General features: G+C 44.3%; 1 protein-coding gene across 1 annotated transcript in view; it reads right to left on the bottom strand.

The window, feature by feature from the left end:
- The window catches only part of NFXL1 (nuclear transcription factor, X-box binding like 1), a 588,746-nt gene that overhangs the window by 25,234 nt on the left and 543,648 nt on the right, over positions 1-19,864 (bottom strand). The window contains exons 21-22 of the mRNA XM_069201637.1: positions 17,657-17,743; positions 3,096-3,149 (exon numbers count right to left, since the gene is read on the bottom strand). Coding sequence (XP_069057738.1) covers positions 3,096-3,149; positions 17,657-17,743 — 141 coding nt within the window. The remainder of the gene's footprint in view (positions 1-3,095; positions 3,150-17,656; positions 17,744-19,864) is intronic.

Below are 19,864 nucleotides of genomic sequence, written 5' to 3'. Positions count from 1 at the left end.
CAGCTTAGGCTGATAGAAGGTAACTATAGCAGAGCAGCTTAGGCTGAACTAGGAGACATGCAAAGCTCCTACTATACCACTGGTGTCATATGCACAATATCATAAGAAAACACAATACACAGATATACTAAAAATAAAGGTACTTTATTTTTATGACAATATGCCAAAAGTATCTCAGTGAATACCCTCAGTATGAGGATGCCAAATATACACAAGATATATGTACACAATACCAAAAATATGCAGTAATAGAAAAAGGAAGTAATGCAAGCCATGTAAAGTTACAGTAGATTGCAATAGGAGCACATAGGTATAGGTGCAACACAAACCATATACTCCAAAAGTGGAATGCGAACCACGAATGGACCCCAAACCTATGTGAGCTTGTAGAGGGTCGCTGGGACTGTAAGAAAACAGTGAGTGTTAGAAAAATAGCCCACCCCAAGACCCTGAAAAGTAGGTGTAAAGTGCACCTATAACCCCCAGAGAGCACAGAAGTCGTGATAGGGGGTTTCTGCAAGGAAGACCAACACCAGCAAAGCAACAACAGTGGATTTCCGGACCTGAGTACCTGTGAAACAAGGGGACCAAGTCCAAGAGTCGCGACAATGTCGAGAGTGGGCAGATGCCCAGGAAATGCCAGCTGTGGGTGCAAGGAAGCTGCCACCGGATGGAAAGAAGCTTTGGTTTCTGCAAGAACGAAGAGGACTAGGAACTTCCCCTTTGGAGGATGGATGTCCCACGTCGTGAAGAAGCTTGCAGAGGTGTTTCCACGCAGAAAGACCGCAAACAAGCCTTGCTAGCTGCAAGGGTCGCGGTTAGGGTTTTTGGATGCTGCTGTGGCCCAGGAGGGACCAGGATGTCGCCACTTGGATGAGGAGACAGAGGGAGCTCTCAGCAAGTCAGGGAGCCGTCACAGAAGCAGGCAGCACCCGCAGAAGTACCAGGACAGGCACCGGAGTCCACCCGAAGTCAGAAAAGGGAGTCCCACTACGCCGGACGACAACTCAGGAGGCCGTGCACTGCAGGTTAGAGTGCCGGGGACCCAGGCTTGGCTGTGCACAAAGGAAATCCTGGAAGAGTGCACAGGAGCCGGAGCAGCTGCAAATCACGCAGTACCCAGCAGTGCAGTCTAGCGTGGGGAGGCAAGGACTTCTCTCCACCAAACTTTGACTGAAGAGTCACTGGACTGTGGGAGTCACTTGGACAGAGTTGCTGAGTTCCAGGGACCACACTCGTCGTGCTGAGAGGGGACCCGGAGGACCGGTGATGCAGTCTTTTGTTGCCTGCGGTTGCAGGGGGAAGATTCCGTCAACCCATGGGAGATTTCTTCAGAGCTCCTGGTGCAAGAAGGAGGCAGTCTACCCCCAGAGCATGCACCACCAGGAAACAGGCGAGAAAGCCGGCAGGATGAAGCGATACAAGGTTGCAGTAGTCGTCTTTGCTACTTTGTTGCGGTTTTGCAGGCGTCCTGAGCAGTCAGCGGTCGATCTTCTGGCAGAAGGTGAAGAGGGAGTTGCAGAGGAACTCTGATGAGCTCTTGCATTCGGTATCTGAAGAATTCCCCTAAGCAGAGACCCTAAATAGCCAGAAAAGGAGGTTTGGCTACCTAGGAAGGAGGATAGGCTAGTAAGAAAGGTAAGAGCCTATCAGAAGGAGTCTCTGACGTCACCTGCTGGCCCTGGCCACTCAGAGCAGTCCAGTGTGCCAGCACACCTCTGAATCCAAGATGGCAGAGGTCTGGGGCACGCTGGAGGAGCTCTGGGCACCTCCCCTGGGAGGTGCAGGTCAGGGGAGTGGTCACTCCCCTTTCCTTTGTCCAGTTTCGCGCCAGAGCAGGGCTGGGGGATCCCTGAACCGGTGAAGACTGGCTTATGCAGAGATGGGCACCATCTGTGCCCATCAAAGCATTTCCAGAGGCTGGGAGAGGCTTCTCCTCCCCAGCCCTGACACCTATTTCCAAAGGGAGAGGGTTTAACACCCTCTCTCTGAGGAAGTCCTGTAGGTCTATGTGGGGACATGTTCTCTTCCACACTTGAGAAAAATCTGGCAAATAATCTCATCAGAGAGAAGGACAAAGTTTGGGAGCGAGCTCTGGATCTGCATCCAGGCGTAGAAAGAAAGTAACTGATGTCAGCATGCAGTTGTGGCACTTATATGTGACTCGAATGTCTCTTGTGGGGTGTGACGAAGCAGAAGCATTACCACCAAAGTCACCTGCTAGCACACGGAAGCCATGCAGAGAAAAATCTCCGATCCCCAGGTATTCATAAGATAAGGAAACTGCTGTTATGTTTGAGGATGGCTATGCTTATGTTGACAGAAGCTAGTCAATATAAGAACAATATTAACAACGATAAATCATCATTTAGAAATCTAAAATCCTAAAGCTACAGAAGATGCCTAATATAACCGGGCTCTCCTTGACAACATAATACAAATATATGGCTATAGATTGCAGTAGAAAGTATTTTAACTGATTCTGAAGATGAGAATATGCTCAAGTTGTTTTATAAGCAAGCATCAGCATTTTTTAAGCGTCGTCTTAATGGTGCTGCTTGAACCCATTTTGCAGGATACAATATTTTGAGCTATGTTTTGAAAAGGACGGTTCCCTCTTTCAGACAGCTGTAATTTGGCTATGTTTATGGTTATGCTCACTCTGTGTAGTACAATTCTTTCTTCAAAAACACTACTGTAGCACACAGGAATAGACTAACATGGGTAAACAAGTCTGGTTACAGAGATAGTTACAGTATTTATTTAATTTTGAGGTTGTACATAGTGCGTCATCAGCATTACAGCACCAGGGTACATTTTGGTGCACAGAACTGAGCCAAATAATAAACCTCAGCTTTTATTTTATACAAAACAGCAAACCATTTTGTAAAAATTTTAAAAAATGTCTGCCGCACAGAAATTCACATCTTTCTCATCTGGCTACGAATTAAACATTTACACTTTTTGGAGTGAAATGCTCTATATTATTAATTAAAATTTCAATTTTTTTTGTTTTTGTTTAAAGCAAAAAGAACACCAGTTCTCTACGGATGTTATTCTGTTAACATTTTGTGAATGATCACCATTTACCATACCTGTTGTCGACGTTTCTCTTCTTCCAAAGCCTCTTTTTCTTCTGCTGCTTTCATCTATTGGCAGATACATAAAATCAATTGAGTTGCTATACAGATAGGAGTATGTGATACAAGAAAACACAACCTATACACTAGATTACAGAACCAGCTACTCAAAGCCTCCCTGTCTGGTTTCCGCAGGAGTCTCAGCACAGAAACTGCTTTGATCGCAGACACCAATGACACCTGAACGCTCCTCAAACGAAGAGAAACAGCAGCTTTAATCCTTCTTGACCTCTCAGCATCCTTCAACACCATATCCCACAACATGCTGATTGAAAGACAAAACCACATCCGCATCAAAGGGGACCCGCTCAGATAGATCACCTCCTTCCTCACTGGAAGAACTCAGAGGATCCACCTCCCACCTTTCACCTGTGAACCCAAGGAGATCACCTGCATGGTTCCCCAAGGCTCATCCCTCAGCCCCACACTCTTCAGTACATATATGACCCCACTGGCCAACACTGTCAGATCCCACAGTCTCAACATAATTTCCTACGCATATGAAACCCAACTCATACTCTCACTCACCGATGACCCTTCCACCACCAGGACCAGCTTCCACAGAAGACTCCTGGTGGCCACCAGTCCAAGGACCCACTCCTTCCAACCATGCCATAAACCTCAGAATCGTCACTGACATCAAGCTCACCATGAAATCACAGATCAATGGCATCCCCTCCACCTGCCTTCTCACTTGTACATGCTACGTAAGATCTTCAAGTGGCTATCCCTACACATGAGACCCACCATGACACAGGCCCTCACCACTAGCTGACTGCACTACTGCAACGCCCTCTACGTAGGAATCGTCGCACATCTCCAACAGAGACTTCAGACCATACAGAACGCCACAGCCAGACTCATCCTCAGCCTTCCTTGATGGACCCACATCACACCCCACCTCAGACAACTCCACTGGCTCCTCATACAGAAGAGATGAAAATTCAAGCTGCTGACCCACGCACAAAAGGCTCTACACAACCAAGGACCTGTGCACATTAACCACCGCCTGAACTTCCACCAACCGCGAAGAAGACTACGCTCTGCCTCCCTTTTTCTTGCCCATACTCCCTGCATCTACTGAAGCAGAAGTGAAGGACACTCCTTCTCTCACATCGCCACAAAAGCCTAGAACAGCCTCCCCACACACCTCCGGATCATCACCTCACTTCTGGAATTCTGAATCGTCTTCAAGACCTGGCTGTTCGAATAAGGGGGACCTGCAAGCACCTGGCTACCCTATCAGGTGATTAGCCGCAGTTTATAAATCCTATTTGATTAATTGTTTACAGTTTTATATATATATCATGACTGTAGAGAAAAAGCATAGCCACACCCAACATATTTTTGTGAGAATCTGAATTATGAACCAGGGAGAGTACTAGATGAACTCTCTTAAAGTTGAGTAAATTAAGTTCCTGGGAAATAAAAAGAAAAAGCACAGGTTTCAAAGAGGAATCCTGGACTTAACCTTGATTTCTGTGGCTCAAAACTCACTCGTGTTTTGTTTCATTGTGACCCCTTACGAGTGCTGAATATGCCCAGATTTCTGACTGTGGGGCCACATGATCCAAGCTACACCTCATTGATGAGGCCCAAGAAAGCTGAAACTTGTCTGAGGCTGTTTGTGATCCTGGTCAGTGGGAATGTGATCTGGTTGTTTGAACTATAGAAGTAGCATAAAGCCCAATTTGGTTACTGCTGTTCCCAGTCTGGAGTGGTGCAGTGAGTGAAAAATCTAACGGAGTGGAATTTGGCCCAAGCAACTGACAGTGGCCTTTTGCAAACTTCTGTCATCCACCATTATTATATTTTTTAAATGAAAAAAACATAAATAGGGGAATATGTTTTGTGTGTCAAATTAGATATTCTGGAGAAGTTCCAAATACTCTAGCACACAGCCAACTGATCAGTACCTATCACTGAAGTCAATCCACATTGATATGCTAAAATAGAGTCAGAAGATCGAGACTGGAGCAGAAGTCCCTTATGATCAAGGTGCCATCACTCTAGAACACATTGGACCATTATAGCATCTGCCTTTTCACCACCTGATCATGGATAACGAGTCATTAAAATTCAATAGTCCAGCGAAAATGAGGTCATGCACCCTTTGACAGGTTCATTGACATAAGGGTTACTGGCGTGTCTCAACTTTAACCCCACAACCAATTCCGAATACCTTATGAGGGGTTAAGGAACAAGCAGTGGAAGCTAGTGCCAGTTTAAAAGATAAACAAGCTGTTACCGAATTGTTTATTTTCTCATTGTGCTGCTACCTGCATGACCTTAGGCCCTCGGGTAGCAAGAGCAGTGACAGTTGCAGCAAAGAGAAAGCCAGAGGAAGCATATGTCCATAAACATCCTGAAAATTGACCTTTTCAGACAACCATTTGTTGACTAGATTTGTAGAGCAGGACAACTCACCTCTTCACCAACAGGAACTGTGGCCTGGTGGTCTACTGAGTGGCACGGAATAGACCTTTTCTTCAAATGCAGGGAGATCTAGGTCAGTACCCTAATGGCCACCCCGATGACGTTTCCAAGAGAAACACCTATGCTAACTACCATTACTGGAAACAGCTGGCAACTGTCACTTACTATCTATCAATGAAGCATGCCATGTTCTTCCAAAACTACCTAAATGAACAAATATTTTTGAAACATTTAAAAAAGTACACAGGTAAAAGGCAGGGCCAGGCAAAAAAGGTCATAAGTAAAAATAAAATACTTTTCTCATTTCAAAATCAGTGGAAAAAAAAAATCTAGATGTAAATGTATATGTTCTTCTACTGTTGGCAAGGGGACTCACGTTACACCTTGCTTATATTGCTACCCATGCCACATCCCATTTTTTCATTGGCTGCAGTCCTCAACTTTCCATTGGAAATACAGCGTATTGACTTTGAGCTTCAAGCCCCCACCTGACAATCTGTATTTAACAAACACTCTTCTAAAACATGTTGTATTGGAGTAAGAGCATTGATTTTGTACTACTAACATTATCATTGATATTGGAACTTAGCTCCTCGAGTCCCAGGACAGTCAGAGAATACTGGTCTACGACTGTAACAAGTCGTTTGCCACTGGCTCTCTGGGCTACATTACTGTAAAAGCTCAAACTCAATTTCAGCAATCAGCTCTCTTGGGGTTGCGAGACAGAGCACTCAAAGGCTTACCCACGGAGGTTATGTACTCAGATTACAGTAGGACAGTTTAGAAACACCTTTCAAGTGTTATAAAATAAAAAGTTTTTAATATGCATACATAAGAGAAGGATGCTACACTTGAAATAATGATTAGCAAAGAAAATAATAGTCTCTAGCTTCATCCCAGCCAACATATGCCCAATAAGATTATAGCATTTAGGCAATAAGCGCTATTCTTAGTGATTAACATGTTGCTAGTGACCAATTGTTGTTCAATAAAACCAAATTTGTGAGCATAGTGGCAACTTTGTAAATTCAGAATCAAAGCACAATCCCTTCCCCTGGAACACATATCCATCAGCAGTAGCTCAAATATCCATCTCATAAAAGTCACACCTCAAAGCTGTAGTGTCTCTCTTGTGACTTTTCAAAGGGGAAATGTTCAATGAACAGGCAATGCCTACTTAAATGTACTGGCCACAAGCTAGTCCTTTTGGAGGATGGAGGGGGATGGGGATGGCTGGTTCTGGTTCAATACATCAAAATGCCCACAAAGTTGATACTCAATTGTTCGAGAGCCTGTAGCTCTGAAACCACTATTCACAGCTGATTACACTGGTATGGTGAGCACACTTCACAGACACCAGCAACGATCACCAAGAAAGCAACAACAATGTACCTTCTGGGGTGGTGACGAATGTCAAATGTGAATATCCCAGAAACACTTCCTGCCATAGAAACAACAGTCAATGGTTCTAGGCAACCTCTTTGAACTACCTCTCCAAATCTCAGGGCCAGGGGGTGAAATCAAAGTAATCTTCAAGTATGCTCAAAGGCTCACCATGAAGGGGTGGCTCAGAGTTGAAACAGTCTTACCCTCAAGGTTGCAACATACAATGACTCTTCTCCTGGACTCAGATGATAATGTGCAGGAGATGATGCTGACGCCAGATGATTTCTTGAACAGATGGATGGCTTCCATCTTAGTTACTGGACCAGCATAGTCCAACAACATCTCCTACAGGTCCCGACAGTCAGCTAGACTCTGGACGTAGCTGGCAGGCGAAATGCTCATCTTCCACAAGCAGGCAGGACTCTACCTTCAATTCAGTGACAGAAGCAATTGCAGTAGGATCTTAGTCTACATTTACTTACTGCCTTGAATGGTAGTCCACTAGAGGTCAACAAAAAGCTACCTATGGAACACCGGTCTTTTCATTCACCTGATGGACCTTGCTGTGATCGATGTAAAAGCTTAAAGCTTTCTAGGGGTCCAGCTGTTGAAGTCTTTTCTCCTCTCAAGGGGTGAGGCAAGACGAAGAACACTGAGAGGGTGATGGATTACTCAACACGAAAAGACAGTAAAACTTTAGGCAAAAAGGCTGTCTTAGTCCTCAACATTTGTTTGTCTCGGTAAAAAATGTGGTGCAGGGCAGCTACACTGACAGTGCTTTCATTGAGCGAACCTAGAGCTCGCTCATGCGACGGGTTGAACTAAACTTCTCACAATGAGGAAGCTAGTTCATGGCCAGAGGATGCAACAAGCAGATGTGCACTAGTTCAAAGGAAGTATACCAGGACCAAATTAAGATCCTAGCTTGGCACCACAAACGGTTTTGGAGAAAACGCGTGCATCAGGCATATAACGAACCACATCACAAGAGGTGATTTGAACAAGGACAATTTGTTGGGCAAACACAAAAAGGCCAAATGTGCCGCTGAATAACCATTAATAGGTCGGGGTCATCTGTATTGCAGGCTCCACATCAGGCCACAAATTTGTTTCAGCAGCCCAACTAAACAGATTTTATTGAGTGACATCTAGTTGTAAGGATGACATCCAAAACCTCAGAAGGTAGAATGAATGCAGTCAACTGCACAATTTCCACGCACGAAGGCGTAGATTGAGAAGGCTTGGGTACAGAACCCTGCTCTGCTGAGACAGAAAATCCTCCCAAAGCAGTAGCCTGATTGGAAGACAGATTCTTCCATTCAGAAGCATCGCATACTACATTTGCCTGGTACAATCGGAGCGACTATGATGACTTGGGCCCAGTGTTCCTGATTTTCATCAGAACTCTAGGCAGGGGAGGCAGTGAAAGAAAGGCATACAGAAGTTATGTGCTCCACTCAATCCTAAATGAGTTACCAGAGAGTGTTCTTGGGAACTCCAACGTTTTGAACATTTAGCCAGGAGCTCTCTCCACTGTCAGAAGACATTGTGCATGAACTTTGAATGAAACCAGTATCAGTAATCCACCCGGCATCGCCAGCTGAGCTCATCCGCCCTGGCTTTTAAAGAGCCCGCCAGATGGTTCATGATCAGGGAAATACCAGCCAGCTTCTGAGGTGTAGCACCTCTTGGTTGAGGTCCCAGGACCCCACTCTGCCCTGAATGTTGTACTACCAAATGTCGGTGATGTTCTTTCTGTGACAACCTGCACTGGCCTTCCCTTGATGGACAGTAGGAAGGCCGTCAAAAACCAGGCACATAGTTCGCAACTCCAACAGATTTATGTGGAGCCGGGATTCCACCGGAGACCAGAGCCCTTTGATCTCCACTTCTCCCTGACAACCTCCCTAGCCCAGAAGGGATGCTTCAGGCACCACCATAAGCTCTGGGAGGGAGGGTGGGGGAAGAAGGAAGGGAGAGAGTTCTCTGACTGGTTAAGCAGCAGGCAAGCAGCCACCACTGCAGATCTTGTGCAGTCTCCTCCGAAAGCTCAATCACATTTGACAAGTTTTCTTGGTACTGAGCCCACTGCAGAGTATGCATATGCCACCTGGCAGAGTGAACAAGCAAGATGCTTGAAGCCATCAGGCCAACAAACCTCAGAGACGCTTTCACCTATATGAAGAACCAAGGCTGAAATATCAGGATCATAGTCCGAATGTCTCGGTCACGTTATGATGAAAGAAAGGCTCTGCGCTGTACTGTGTCCAGAACAGCTCCAATAAAGAGAAGCCCCTGAGAAGGAGCCAGGTAGGACTTCGGCTCATCGATTGAGAACCCAAACTGTGCCAGGGGGCTTACCGTCATCTGAAGGTGTCCTACGACTGACTATGACGCGCTCGCTGTCATCAGCCAATCATCGAGATAGGGGAAAACTTTTATTCCCAACTTTAGAAAATGAGCATCAACCACCACCATCACTTTCGTGAACACCCAATGGGCCGAAAGGCAGTACAGCAAACCAAAAATGCTCCTGCCAAACCATGGACTGCATGTATCATCAGTGGGACTGCAGAAATGGAAGGTATAAGGCAACCATCGAGTCGTCCAAATCCAGGGTAGATAGAATTCGGGCCAGTGTGAGCATGTCTAATTTTTCCTTAGTTAGGAAGGCATTCAGAGGGTGAAGATCCAAAATAGGACAAAAGTATCTGTCCTTCTTTGGCATGAGGAAACAGCAGGAGTAACAACTCATACCTCCTTTCAAGGCCAGAACTCTCTTTTAACTTGCAGATTGGTGGATGTTCGGTTGGGTGTGCAATCCTGTGCATAATTGGGCTGGAGCAAGACCCTGAGGTATTTCTTTTTTTTAAAGCTTTCTTGTGCTAGTCTTCATGTATTTCTTTTGTTGGTCACTATGTATGTATATTAAAGCGACTTGAGCCGCTAACATGTACTTTAGGCAACTTCAATATGGCTGCGCCAATAGATGGGTGTGGCTTTGTGTCCTGACATGCTCTGCACCTACTCTCCGCACATTGTAGTGAAGGTCTGGTGGGCACTATGGCAGATGATTTACTTTGGATCTGACTGCGCTGGTGTTGGAGCCTGCAGCACTTAGGAGTGACTCTAGCTTTTGACATTTGCTACTGCTGGTGAGCAAAGATCAGATATTAGACAATGGGGCACGAATGGTGAGTGAGGGAAGATGTTGTCTTTGCTGTGAAGTTTTTTTTCTTGATAGATCCATACATTTTTCCTGTTTAGGTTAAAAACGACCACAGATGATTTGGTATTTCTCTATATAAGCTAACTGGTAACAGAGACCACTGATGCACGGCATAATGGCATTAGCATGAATAGTAGGCGTTTGCCAAAACTTTGTTTACCCTCAATATGCTACAGCAATGCTGACAGCGCCTCCCTTGCTGGTTTATATTCTCAATGAAAAGCAAAGCATGGGTTGTTCTCACTGTATAATATATTCTGGGCTTCATGTGTTTCTCTTAGACTAGGTAAGAGGTTACTAATGTTCCGCATGCCTAATGGGTAGAGGTTGTTCACATGACACAGGTGCATTTCCTGCTTCATATAGGAGCATTCTGGTGTGCACTATGATTTGAGGACTTCCTGAACGGAATACCATACATGGGTCAATGGCAACATCATATAGGGGGACTGTGGTATGTAGACTTCAACCTAGTTGAGGTCTATTTTCCTGCAACTGATGAGCTCCAACTGCAGCTGTCCTGGGCACTACTGCTGGCCTCTACTGGCGTGAGTCTTTGTCCCCAACTGATAGCCCCAATGTCCTGGACTCTTGACTGGTATCCAAATGTACTCACCCTTACTTACCTGCAACATGGGACTTGAAAACCTTTTCGCTTGAAGAACCAGCCAAGCAGACCAGGATCAATTTTTGACTTTTAATTGGCCATTTTTTGATTTTTCCTAAATTCCATTCTTAACCTTCACATTTTTGCACCTGTGATTTTTTTAAAGGATAGAGGAGGATCCAAGCAGCATTAAGAGTCTCAGCATAGCAGATCTTATAAAAATGTGCAAAGTGAGGGCTAAGGCTAACTAAGGGAGTCAAGAAGGGTGGCTACCAGATTGCCCTCAGGGCATTGGAGGAGGTCTATCTGCCAAAGTCCAGGCACACAGGACCTAGTGGATGAGGAGATCGGGGAGGAAGAGGAAGAAATGGAGGTGGAAGAAGATGGCACTGCAGATGCTCCAGTGCCAGAGTAGGAGGTGCCCTCAAGACCCAGGTTACCCGCATTGCCCAGTTTAGGGAGAAGTGTGACCTCCCACAGCCTGACCCAGGGCAGATAAGCAGATAGAAATCCTAAATTACAACCGGCTACATTTGCCATGGAGTGTAAGAAGATGGCACTGGAGAAAAGGAGACTAGCCTTGACCTTGGAGGAGAAGACCATGCTGGACCATGAGAAGGGACAACAAGAACTGTACCTGCTGGCCAAGAGGTTCTTACAGTCACAGACCACTGAGGATAGTGGGAGTGACCGTGAAATGCCTAGGAGAAGTGAAAGAGTCCACATCTCCAAAGACCTGGTGCCTAGCTATGTTGTGGAGTGACATGAATAAGTGGTTTGCAGCAGATGAGGTGGCCCTCAGAAAAGATTTAGGGGCTTTTCTGTGGACGCATGATGTCTACTGATGGAACAGATACCATTATGGCCTTACAGGTAGCTCACCAGATGAGATATGCCCCCAGAAAGAAAGCCCTTACCATTAAGGAATTATCTAAATGCCCCAAAAATAATTTCTCAGGAACAATGAGAGGTGTTAGTGGTAAGAGATCCAAGAGGCCTTACCAGTCCTGGCAGTATGTCTGTTTCCAGTTAGTTTGTGGGGCAGTTTAGAGGCTACTCTAGTGTCCCAGAGTGACAGAGAGATGGCGTCTAAAGCCCACATGCCTGGCAACACTAAAAAGGGCATGCAGCAGCGCACCATCAAGGGGAAGCGTGTGGAGGCTCTGAGAGACACAGGAGCCAGCATGACTACTATTAGGTGTCATGTGGTGTCTTTAGAGCAAGTGATCCCTGATATCCACATAGCAGTGACAGCAGAAAACCAGTTAAGTCGCTATTGTGTGGGGGTTGGGTGGAGTCTCTAATGCAGCCTCTATAACCCCACCACAGAGAGCCCACTGTGTGCCTGGAATATGTATTTATGAATTAATGGGGCGGGGTGGAGGCTGGCCCACCCTGGCATGAGGCCCTACTCCCACCTAAATGCCTTAACAGTCTTTCTGCTACCCTGGGGACTAAAGTATCTCTATCTCTCTGGAAAGAGCGAATAAACTTTCTTTTAAGCATTGTTTTCACCTATGAAAGAAGAGTGGGACTAAATCCCAAGAACGCCCCACTTACCACGCTCACTGGCTCCACGTTTTAAGTTCGGTCAGCAGCCACCTAGGGAAACCTACCAAACCAGTCATCTCTGAAAATTAGACACCCGCAGTAGTCCGCAGTGGTGTGCCTCATCTGTATCCCACAATGTTTTCTTACCTACTAATCCCTGCTAACCTCAAACATTGCCTAAAATCGCACATTTTCCTTGCACTTCTGCTGATGTAAGCTTCCAGAATCCACAGGGATCCACCAAATTCCTACCACACAAACTTCCCCCACTTGTCCCAATAAAAATGCTACCCCCAATTGTGTGCCTGGGCCTAGTGTCCGTGACAGGAACAGATCGAACCAGGGTCAATGGGAGCCCCCTCACAAGCACTCAGGCAACATGTGGAACAAGGCCTCGACTTCATGACTAGACCCCTCATTTTGTCACCGTTTGCTGATGAATTTACTCTTTTTGTCAAAGACCCATCTACAAACATTTCAACTATAATACAAGACTTCATACATTTTGAATTCCTAGCAGGTATATCTATTAATTGGGCTAAGTCTCTGGTCTTCCCAGTCATTCCTTTCTCTCAAGTGCTTCATAGAATATCCTCTGAGGTGGAATAATTCAACTGTCAAGTAACTTGATCCCACATTAGAAGGATATAGAATCAATTCTGTGTGATAAATATGGTAAAACTATCATCAAGCTAGAAGATCAGGTTGGCGGTTGGATCAGCCTTCCACTGTCTGTGGCTGGTCGACTAGCCACAGCTAAGATTATTGTCCTTCCTAGTTTTTGTGAATACCCCTAGTCCACTCTCTAAATGATTTTTCAAACCACTGCAGTTCTGCATGATCAGACTCGCCTGGGCAGGCAAAGAGCTTTGCTTACACGCTGACCCTTTGCTTTAAACAAGTTGGACTCGCTGCTTCAGATTTTGAGCTATGCTAATGGTGTGCGTAGGCTCAATTTGTATATTTGTTGTATCACGCAGCGCCCTATCAACTGCATGTCTCGATCAAGACAGATATTAACAGTCCAAACCCATTCAACAGGCCTCTTTGTCTGTCTGGCATATGACCTATGGGTGAGCTCAGAACGGCGAGATGCATGGTCTAGAACTAGGACAGACTCAGACACCGGGCTCACCCTGATCATCTCTACACTCCCGGAATACCTCAGGCAAAGAGTCCACAGTTACCATTAACAAACAAAATCTAGGTAGCTAGCAATTGCATCATTTGCGGCTGCATACCCTCGGTGATCTGTACTAACCAAACAATTTTGTCCCACTAGCCGCTGTTCATGAAGCCCATACACAAACACTACTAGCCACCTGTCTGTATTTCAGATTTTGTGAAACTAACAAAGTCACCACATCTTCATTTACGTCCCCGGCTCCTGTGCTTTCGGCGCTAACAACACTGACTGGATCCTTGTCTTCTAAAGTATCTTGGCTGTATTCCACTGTGTAGACAGAAGCACCCGTTTGCTTCTCTATAACCAGGAACAGATGGAGTAATGGAGTATCAGTGGGAGACCCTTTGATGAACAGTGGAAATACTGCTGTATGCAGCTTCGGGCTCCTTCACCTAAGTGCTGATTGTGATTATCAATGTAAACATTTTGCACAGAATATACAACACACCTGCAGTGCTATTCAGGATGAATACATGAACTTGTAATGCCTGCCAATTGCTAACTTTTAGGCTGAGGTGATGAGGACACTTGCCGGTAATGACAGGAGTTGCCATTCCTACTAGACCGCTTACAGCCCTGCTGGGTTATGTTAAGGATATCCAAATCAAGGTGAGAAAACTCATTGCCTTGGCTGCCCCCATCTCCAATGCCGAAGCTGAAGGATTGGCTGAACAATATAGCTTACTGTAACAAACAGTTGGCCACATCATGGAACAAAACAATGGAGGACCATTTTGTGCATACCTTCTGCGAGGCTCTGGGGTGGAGTTGGCAGATGGGCTGGACCCAGTTGTTGCATAGCCCGAGGATCTTCTTGATTATGCTGGTCTTGACACATGCCTGCCTCATGGGATGGGGGCCTTTTTCTGTTTATCACTGCTACGGGCAGTGAAATTGTAAGGCAAATTGGGCAGGTGGCCAGGGCCCCTTGAGAAAGTGAACATTCTGTCTATTTGACCTCCGTCTACTACCACTCTCCTGATTTGTAATTTATTTGAAAATTAAAGATCAGTGCTTTATGGGTTTTGGGGGTCATTTATACTTTGAATTTGTGTTGGTCGTTCTTAGATATTTGCACTGATGTGGACCAGACAGTACAAACATGCACCAAACATATGGCTGTTCTCCAGAAAGGACATGCAGCCATGTAGATGAGTCAGCTACTGCAAACTGCTAGTGGGACTTCATGAATAACTTCAAACTACAACATCGTGATATACGCTGCCAAGGCTTACTACTTCCTTAATACTTAATGCATAAGATGTGCTAATGGCAATGTAATACATGGAAGTGGAAATATGTTCCCCGTACATTCTGGGAAACTAGCCAACCTTGGAACTGCAAGCCAGGGTGATGAGAGCAAGCTTCATCATCTTTATTTTTTCTTTCCTCTGTAACTTCTTTATGAGCCACGGATCCAGAACAGGACAGAGTTCTTCATAACCAGGAATCTCCTTGAGTAGCACTGTTTTGCTGCACGTTTTCAACTGCAAACTTTCTATCACATCCTAGTGAAGCAAGGGCGCCCTCAACTCCTCTTTCAAGGTTACTTTATGGAGCAGATGCATTACTTCCAGTAGGGGCACAGCTCTGCAGATGCTTGCACAATTTGCATCCACTGTCTGTACCTACATCAAGACCAAAATCCTTTTATGTACCACCAAACATGTATCCTCATCAAACACATACCCAGACCAATGACCTTGGAAGATAGGATAGATGATAATCCGTAAGAATTCAAACAAGTCTGAAATATTCCTAATACAAGTGACTTCAAATGGTACAAAACCTGGGCTACAAAAAAGACGGGTTAATCAGCAAAAAATGCTTCTTTGCGATTTAAAGGCATGGGCTGATTTTGTTACCTAGATGCAGAGTCCTGGTCCCATATGAAGATACTGTTAAGGTTCAGAATACCGCCATCACCTTTTGCTATTGCAAAACGTTTTTACATGAGTGCAGTGAATGACAAACTGTGATGGTATATCTGTGTGCTTGCTTTACTACAGAAGGGTATTATTGTTGAGGGACTGGATATAACCACAGTGAATTAATCCAGGACACAAAGGTAGGACTAAGGGCCATATGTACGAAAGCTTTTTCCCATAGACACAGAATGGGTAAAATCCTTTGGTACATCTGGCCCTAAGATTCTTAATCATTGCTAGAACCCCCCAAATGCTCTCCTCGTTCAATAAATAAGTGGTTAATGCATTTAGGAACAATGTCTGATTGGGAGCACTGATCTTAGATGGGAGTGGAAGAAGACTGACTGTTTAAATCTAACAATGTATTAGAATTAAACGCTATAAATGAATTAAAAATTGAACGAAGTGAAGTGAGAATTAGCACAGGCAAAGTTACTTAAGAAAATGCTTAAACACACACCACTGATGACCCACCTTAGAGCCATATAGACCCCTACTATGGTGATTATCAAGCCTGTACTATTATTCAAAATGCGGCAAAAACTAAAATCAAGTCAGGGAGGTGAATCTGAAAAATGTTGAGGCAGCTACAGCAGAAATGAGAGTCAAAGCAAAGCTTTCTGTAATTGCGCTAGAAAAAGAGTGCAGCAGCTAGAAGAAGAGATAGCAGCTTCTCCACCCTTGAGTTCTATTATCTAGATCTGGAAAAGGTGGAGGTGATAGCAGGAGCAGTAGAGAGGATGAACAACATGCCCAGCACTCTGAATCTTTCAGCACTTTGAGATAAAGGCCATGGATTTTATGCCTGTAGGATGTAGAGGAGCAGATAGTGCCCTAGCAGACCTAACTACTGTAGAGGTGAATTGGGTGTTGAAAAGATTAACAGTGTTTTTAGGCTGTTACTGCAGAACAATGTTTCCAGAACCAGCGACAGTTCTATAAGGATGTCAACGAGTCATTATCCAAATAAAAATACGTCTATTATTAGGGCCTCTTTTCTTACATATAGAGGTACAAGCTTCCAACATTAACGAAAATGTCTAGATTGAGGCTTCCACTATATGAAAGGCCACTCTCACAAATTGGTTCAGAGTATTTTTTTCCCCCGGGGAGCTACCTTGACTCTAAGACTGAACCCGACAATCTGTGATTGAAAAGAACTATAAGCTGAAGGGAGGTCTACCAGGCCACATGCAGAGGATGTGAAGGCATACACTGGTTGCACTTACTGCAATGTTAGGGGCGTGCAGAGTGAAGTAATTGAAATAAGGTATCTTACCAAGAAACAGAATACCCAAGCATGCTTACAAATCCAAAGGTGCTCTAAAGTTCTAGAGCATCTGTGATATTTAAAAGAGGAACTACATTCAAGGTGAGTACTAAGTGCCAATTATACTCAGAGAAGAATTACTTAAATAATACGGACCATGTCCTAGTGTGATGCTGAGCATCTCTGGCACAGAGTTAGTGAAGAACGATAACAAATATGATGAAGGTAATGGCAGCATCCATTACCTTTATCATATTTGGATGATTGGTTTATATGCCAGTAGCCAAACTATAACGTTTTCAAATCAATAAATCAAATCAGCCCAGACAGAAGACCACTAAAAGGACAGTAGTGTTACCTGCAGATATACAACCGTCCTAAACGCCTCAATATTATTAATTATAACACCTTCATTGGCATTCAGATTTCCAATACTGTGTTTGGTGATGCCTATCGCTTTTGGTCAATTCATACTCTATTTATACTTCTATTTAAGTGTCCGTTTGGTCTCATGACTATTGTTTCAGCTTTTCTGATAAAAATTGTTATTTCTACCTGCAGTTAGCTGTAACAGTCCCATAGAAAAAACAATGTAAAAAAAAAAAAAAAAAATGCACAAAGGTCATCCTCACTCGATGAGAAACTGCCATACATCAGGTGTCATCTAGCAAAAATAAAACACACTTTTAGTTATATTAGGTTCTAATTTAAAAAATAATCGAGGCAATTATGTCAGTTTGAGTAACAGATTAGCAGTTGTTTTAGAAGTATGCCCAAATTATTGCATGCTTTTAGGAAACACATATGTATGACAAGCTATTACAAGCTGGATATCATTATGGGCGATAAACTTTTTTCCATTCATATGAAATATATACCCAAATCTTAAAGACATATAATGAAACCGGGTAGATAAAATGTACCTCCGAAGCTTTCCTTTTCATTTCTTTGCACACCTGGTCACAATCCAAGGCAATCTGTCCTCCGCGAACTTTATGACACAGCAGTTCCTGAAATAGTCAAAACAATTTGTAAATGATGTTTTGGTTTTACTTCAGGCTAGCTCAGCTATCTTCCTGCGCCAGAGCATAGGGCGATTTCGTGCTAACAAAAGTCTTTAATATATCTTATGAATGGGAGCGAGTTGAGTGTTTGGCTCATAAACTTTCAATAAAAAGATGCATGGAGACAGAAGATTTAGTGTAAAAAGGAGGCACACTGTAGTGACTGCAGGAAAGGGCTATTTTTCCTATCTTCCCCACCCTCATACGCTTGACTGGAGTTGGAGATGTTTTTCACATTGGAACACTGCTAAACATCTGTACTGACCCATAAACAAGGTAAATAATTGGCTAGCCCTAATTAGCATATGTGACTTTAGAGAAGACAAGAGTAGAGTGGTGCAGAGATTGCACCAGTAGCATAAAAGTTTAAAGTCACACAGAGGGCTCTACGCCACCCCCATGAGCAGCTCTAAAATATGGCATCAGGGATGCCCTGCATCCATGCCAGGGCGTCCATCAACCTTTAGCAAGCACATTGTGAAGTAGCCCTTTAAAACAAAATACATAAAATGCATACTTCTATTATCAGATAAAGCATTGTAGGTAGAGCACTGTGGTTTTGGGTGCATAATGCGCAGCAGTTAGACATAGTAAGCAGGAGGTCGGCAGGCAAATACGAGAAAGTTACTCAGAAATGTCATTAAAAGGACTAGAAAATCCATCCTCACGGTATTTTGTTATTTATTTTTAAAAAGACAATTAACTGGTTAATATAAATACTCCAAAAGTGATTTGTATGAAAGCTGTTCGTCTACGCTTGGCCGTAGACTGCCTCCAAGCTGGGTCAGCCTGGCTCGCACTCCCCTGACTGTAATTAGGTTTCCAAAGTCACATATGGCACTCTTCAAAGACAAAAGGCCCATTGGGGTAGCTTCCAGCTTCCAAGTCACTGTAGGAAGCGATGTCAGGGTAGTTAATTGCAAGGACATCCATGAAGAGATGGATAAGAACAGTGAACCGGAAAGGCCAGACTAACTCGGATGGAAGCATGTTTTAATGTTCATTGGCTCTGTTTGGGACGGCCTCCGAGCTCCGACGATTGCTTTCTCATAATCAACTTAGCACCTGTCTTCCCAGGAGGTGCGGAAGGTCCTATCCCAGTCTAGATAGGCTTGGAACGAGACATTAATCACTATAATAGGCAAGCTCCTTGGACTGCTGACCGAGCTCAAAGAGTAGAATTAGAGTTCTGCCAGCTTTGAAAGCCCAGAGAATAGAGTTTTCAGGGATTGTTTGGCACACAAAAATAGTAACATTAGGATTGGGTAGCTTCACCTTGAACTTCTACATTCATTATATTTAATTACGCACCAAGAGTATATGCATTTGTCTATTGCATTACATTGTCAAAATGATTATATATTGATAAATACCTAGTTTTTCTCAAGCTCATTACCTAAAGCATTTACTGCTTGCATTTAGACAATAAATCCATACACATGCATGTGATTTAGATATGAACATTTATATTGTATTTATATCTAGCTTATACAGTGTGTTGCTTCTTCTCCTTCCACCTCAACCTTGTCAGTGTTGCTTCCTTCTCTCCCATACCCCCTACTCAGTCTTGCTTCTTTCCCCCGCCTGACTCCCGTGCTTTGTGTCATCTTCCCCTCCTACCCCTGTGATTTGTGACTTCTTCCCCTCCCACTCCCATAGCTTGTGTTTCCTCTTCCACTCCGGCGCCATCCTCCTGTTGCTTCTTCCCTTCCCACCCTCTTGCTCCTGTTGCTTCATCCCGCCCACCCACACCTTCCCGTTGTTTGTCGCCTACCCCCCCCCCAACGAAAAAAGTACTATGTCTTGGCAGTGTCATGGCACTTTTCTTTAACCATCACATTACTCTCTTCCACGCTTGACCGTACCCTCCCTCCAGCTGTCAATCTTGCCCACCAGCAAGAAAAAAAAGAAGCGCTCAGACTTATCAATGCCCTTTTTTCCTCACTTTACTTTTAGTCATGCTGCAACAACGCTACTGTACAACATAGCTAAAAGACACTGGCAAAGCCAATAGCTCTCACACAGATGAAACCTATGGGCTTTGCCAATTTTGTTTTTCAATGGGAG

The sequence above is a fragment of the Pleurodeles waltl genome, chromosome 1_2 (genome assembly GCF_031143425.1).
Source record: "Pleurodeles waltl isolate 20211129_DDA chromosome 1_2, aPleWal1.hap1.20221129, whole genome shotgun sequence".
In the NCBI taxonomy this organism is placed as follows: Eukaryota; Metazoa; Chordata; class Amphibia; order Caudata; family Salamandridae; genus Pleurodeles; species Pleurodeles waltl.
The sequence above is the reverse complement of the archived record's forward strand: the minus strand, read 5'-3'. Positions and strand labels throughout refer to the sequence as shown.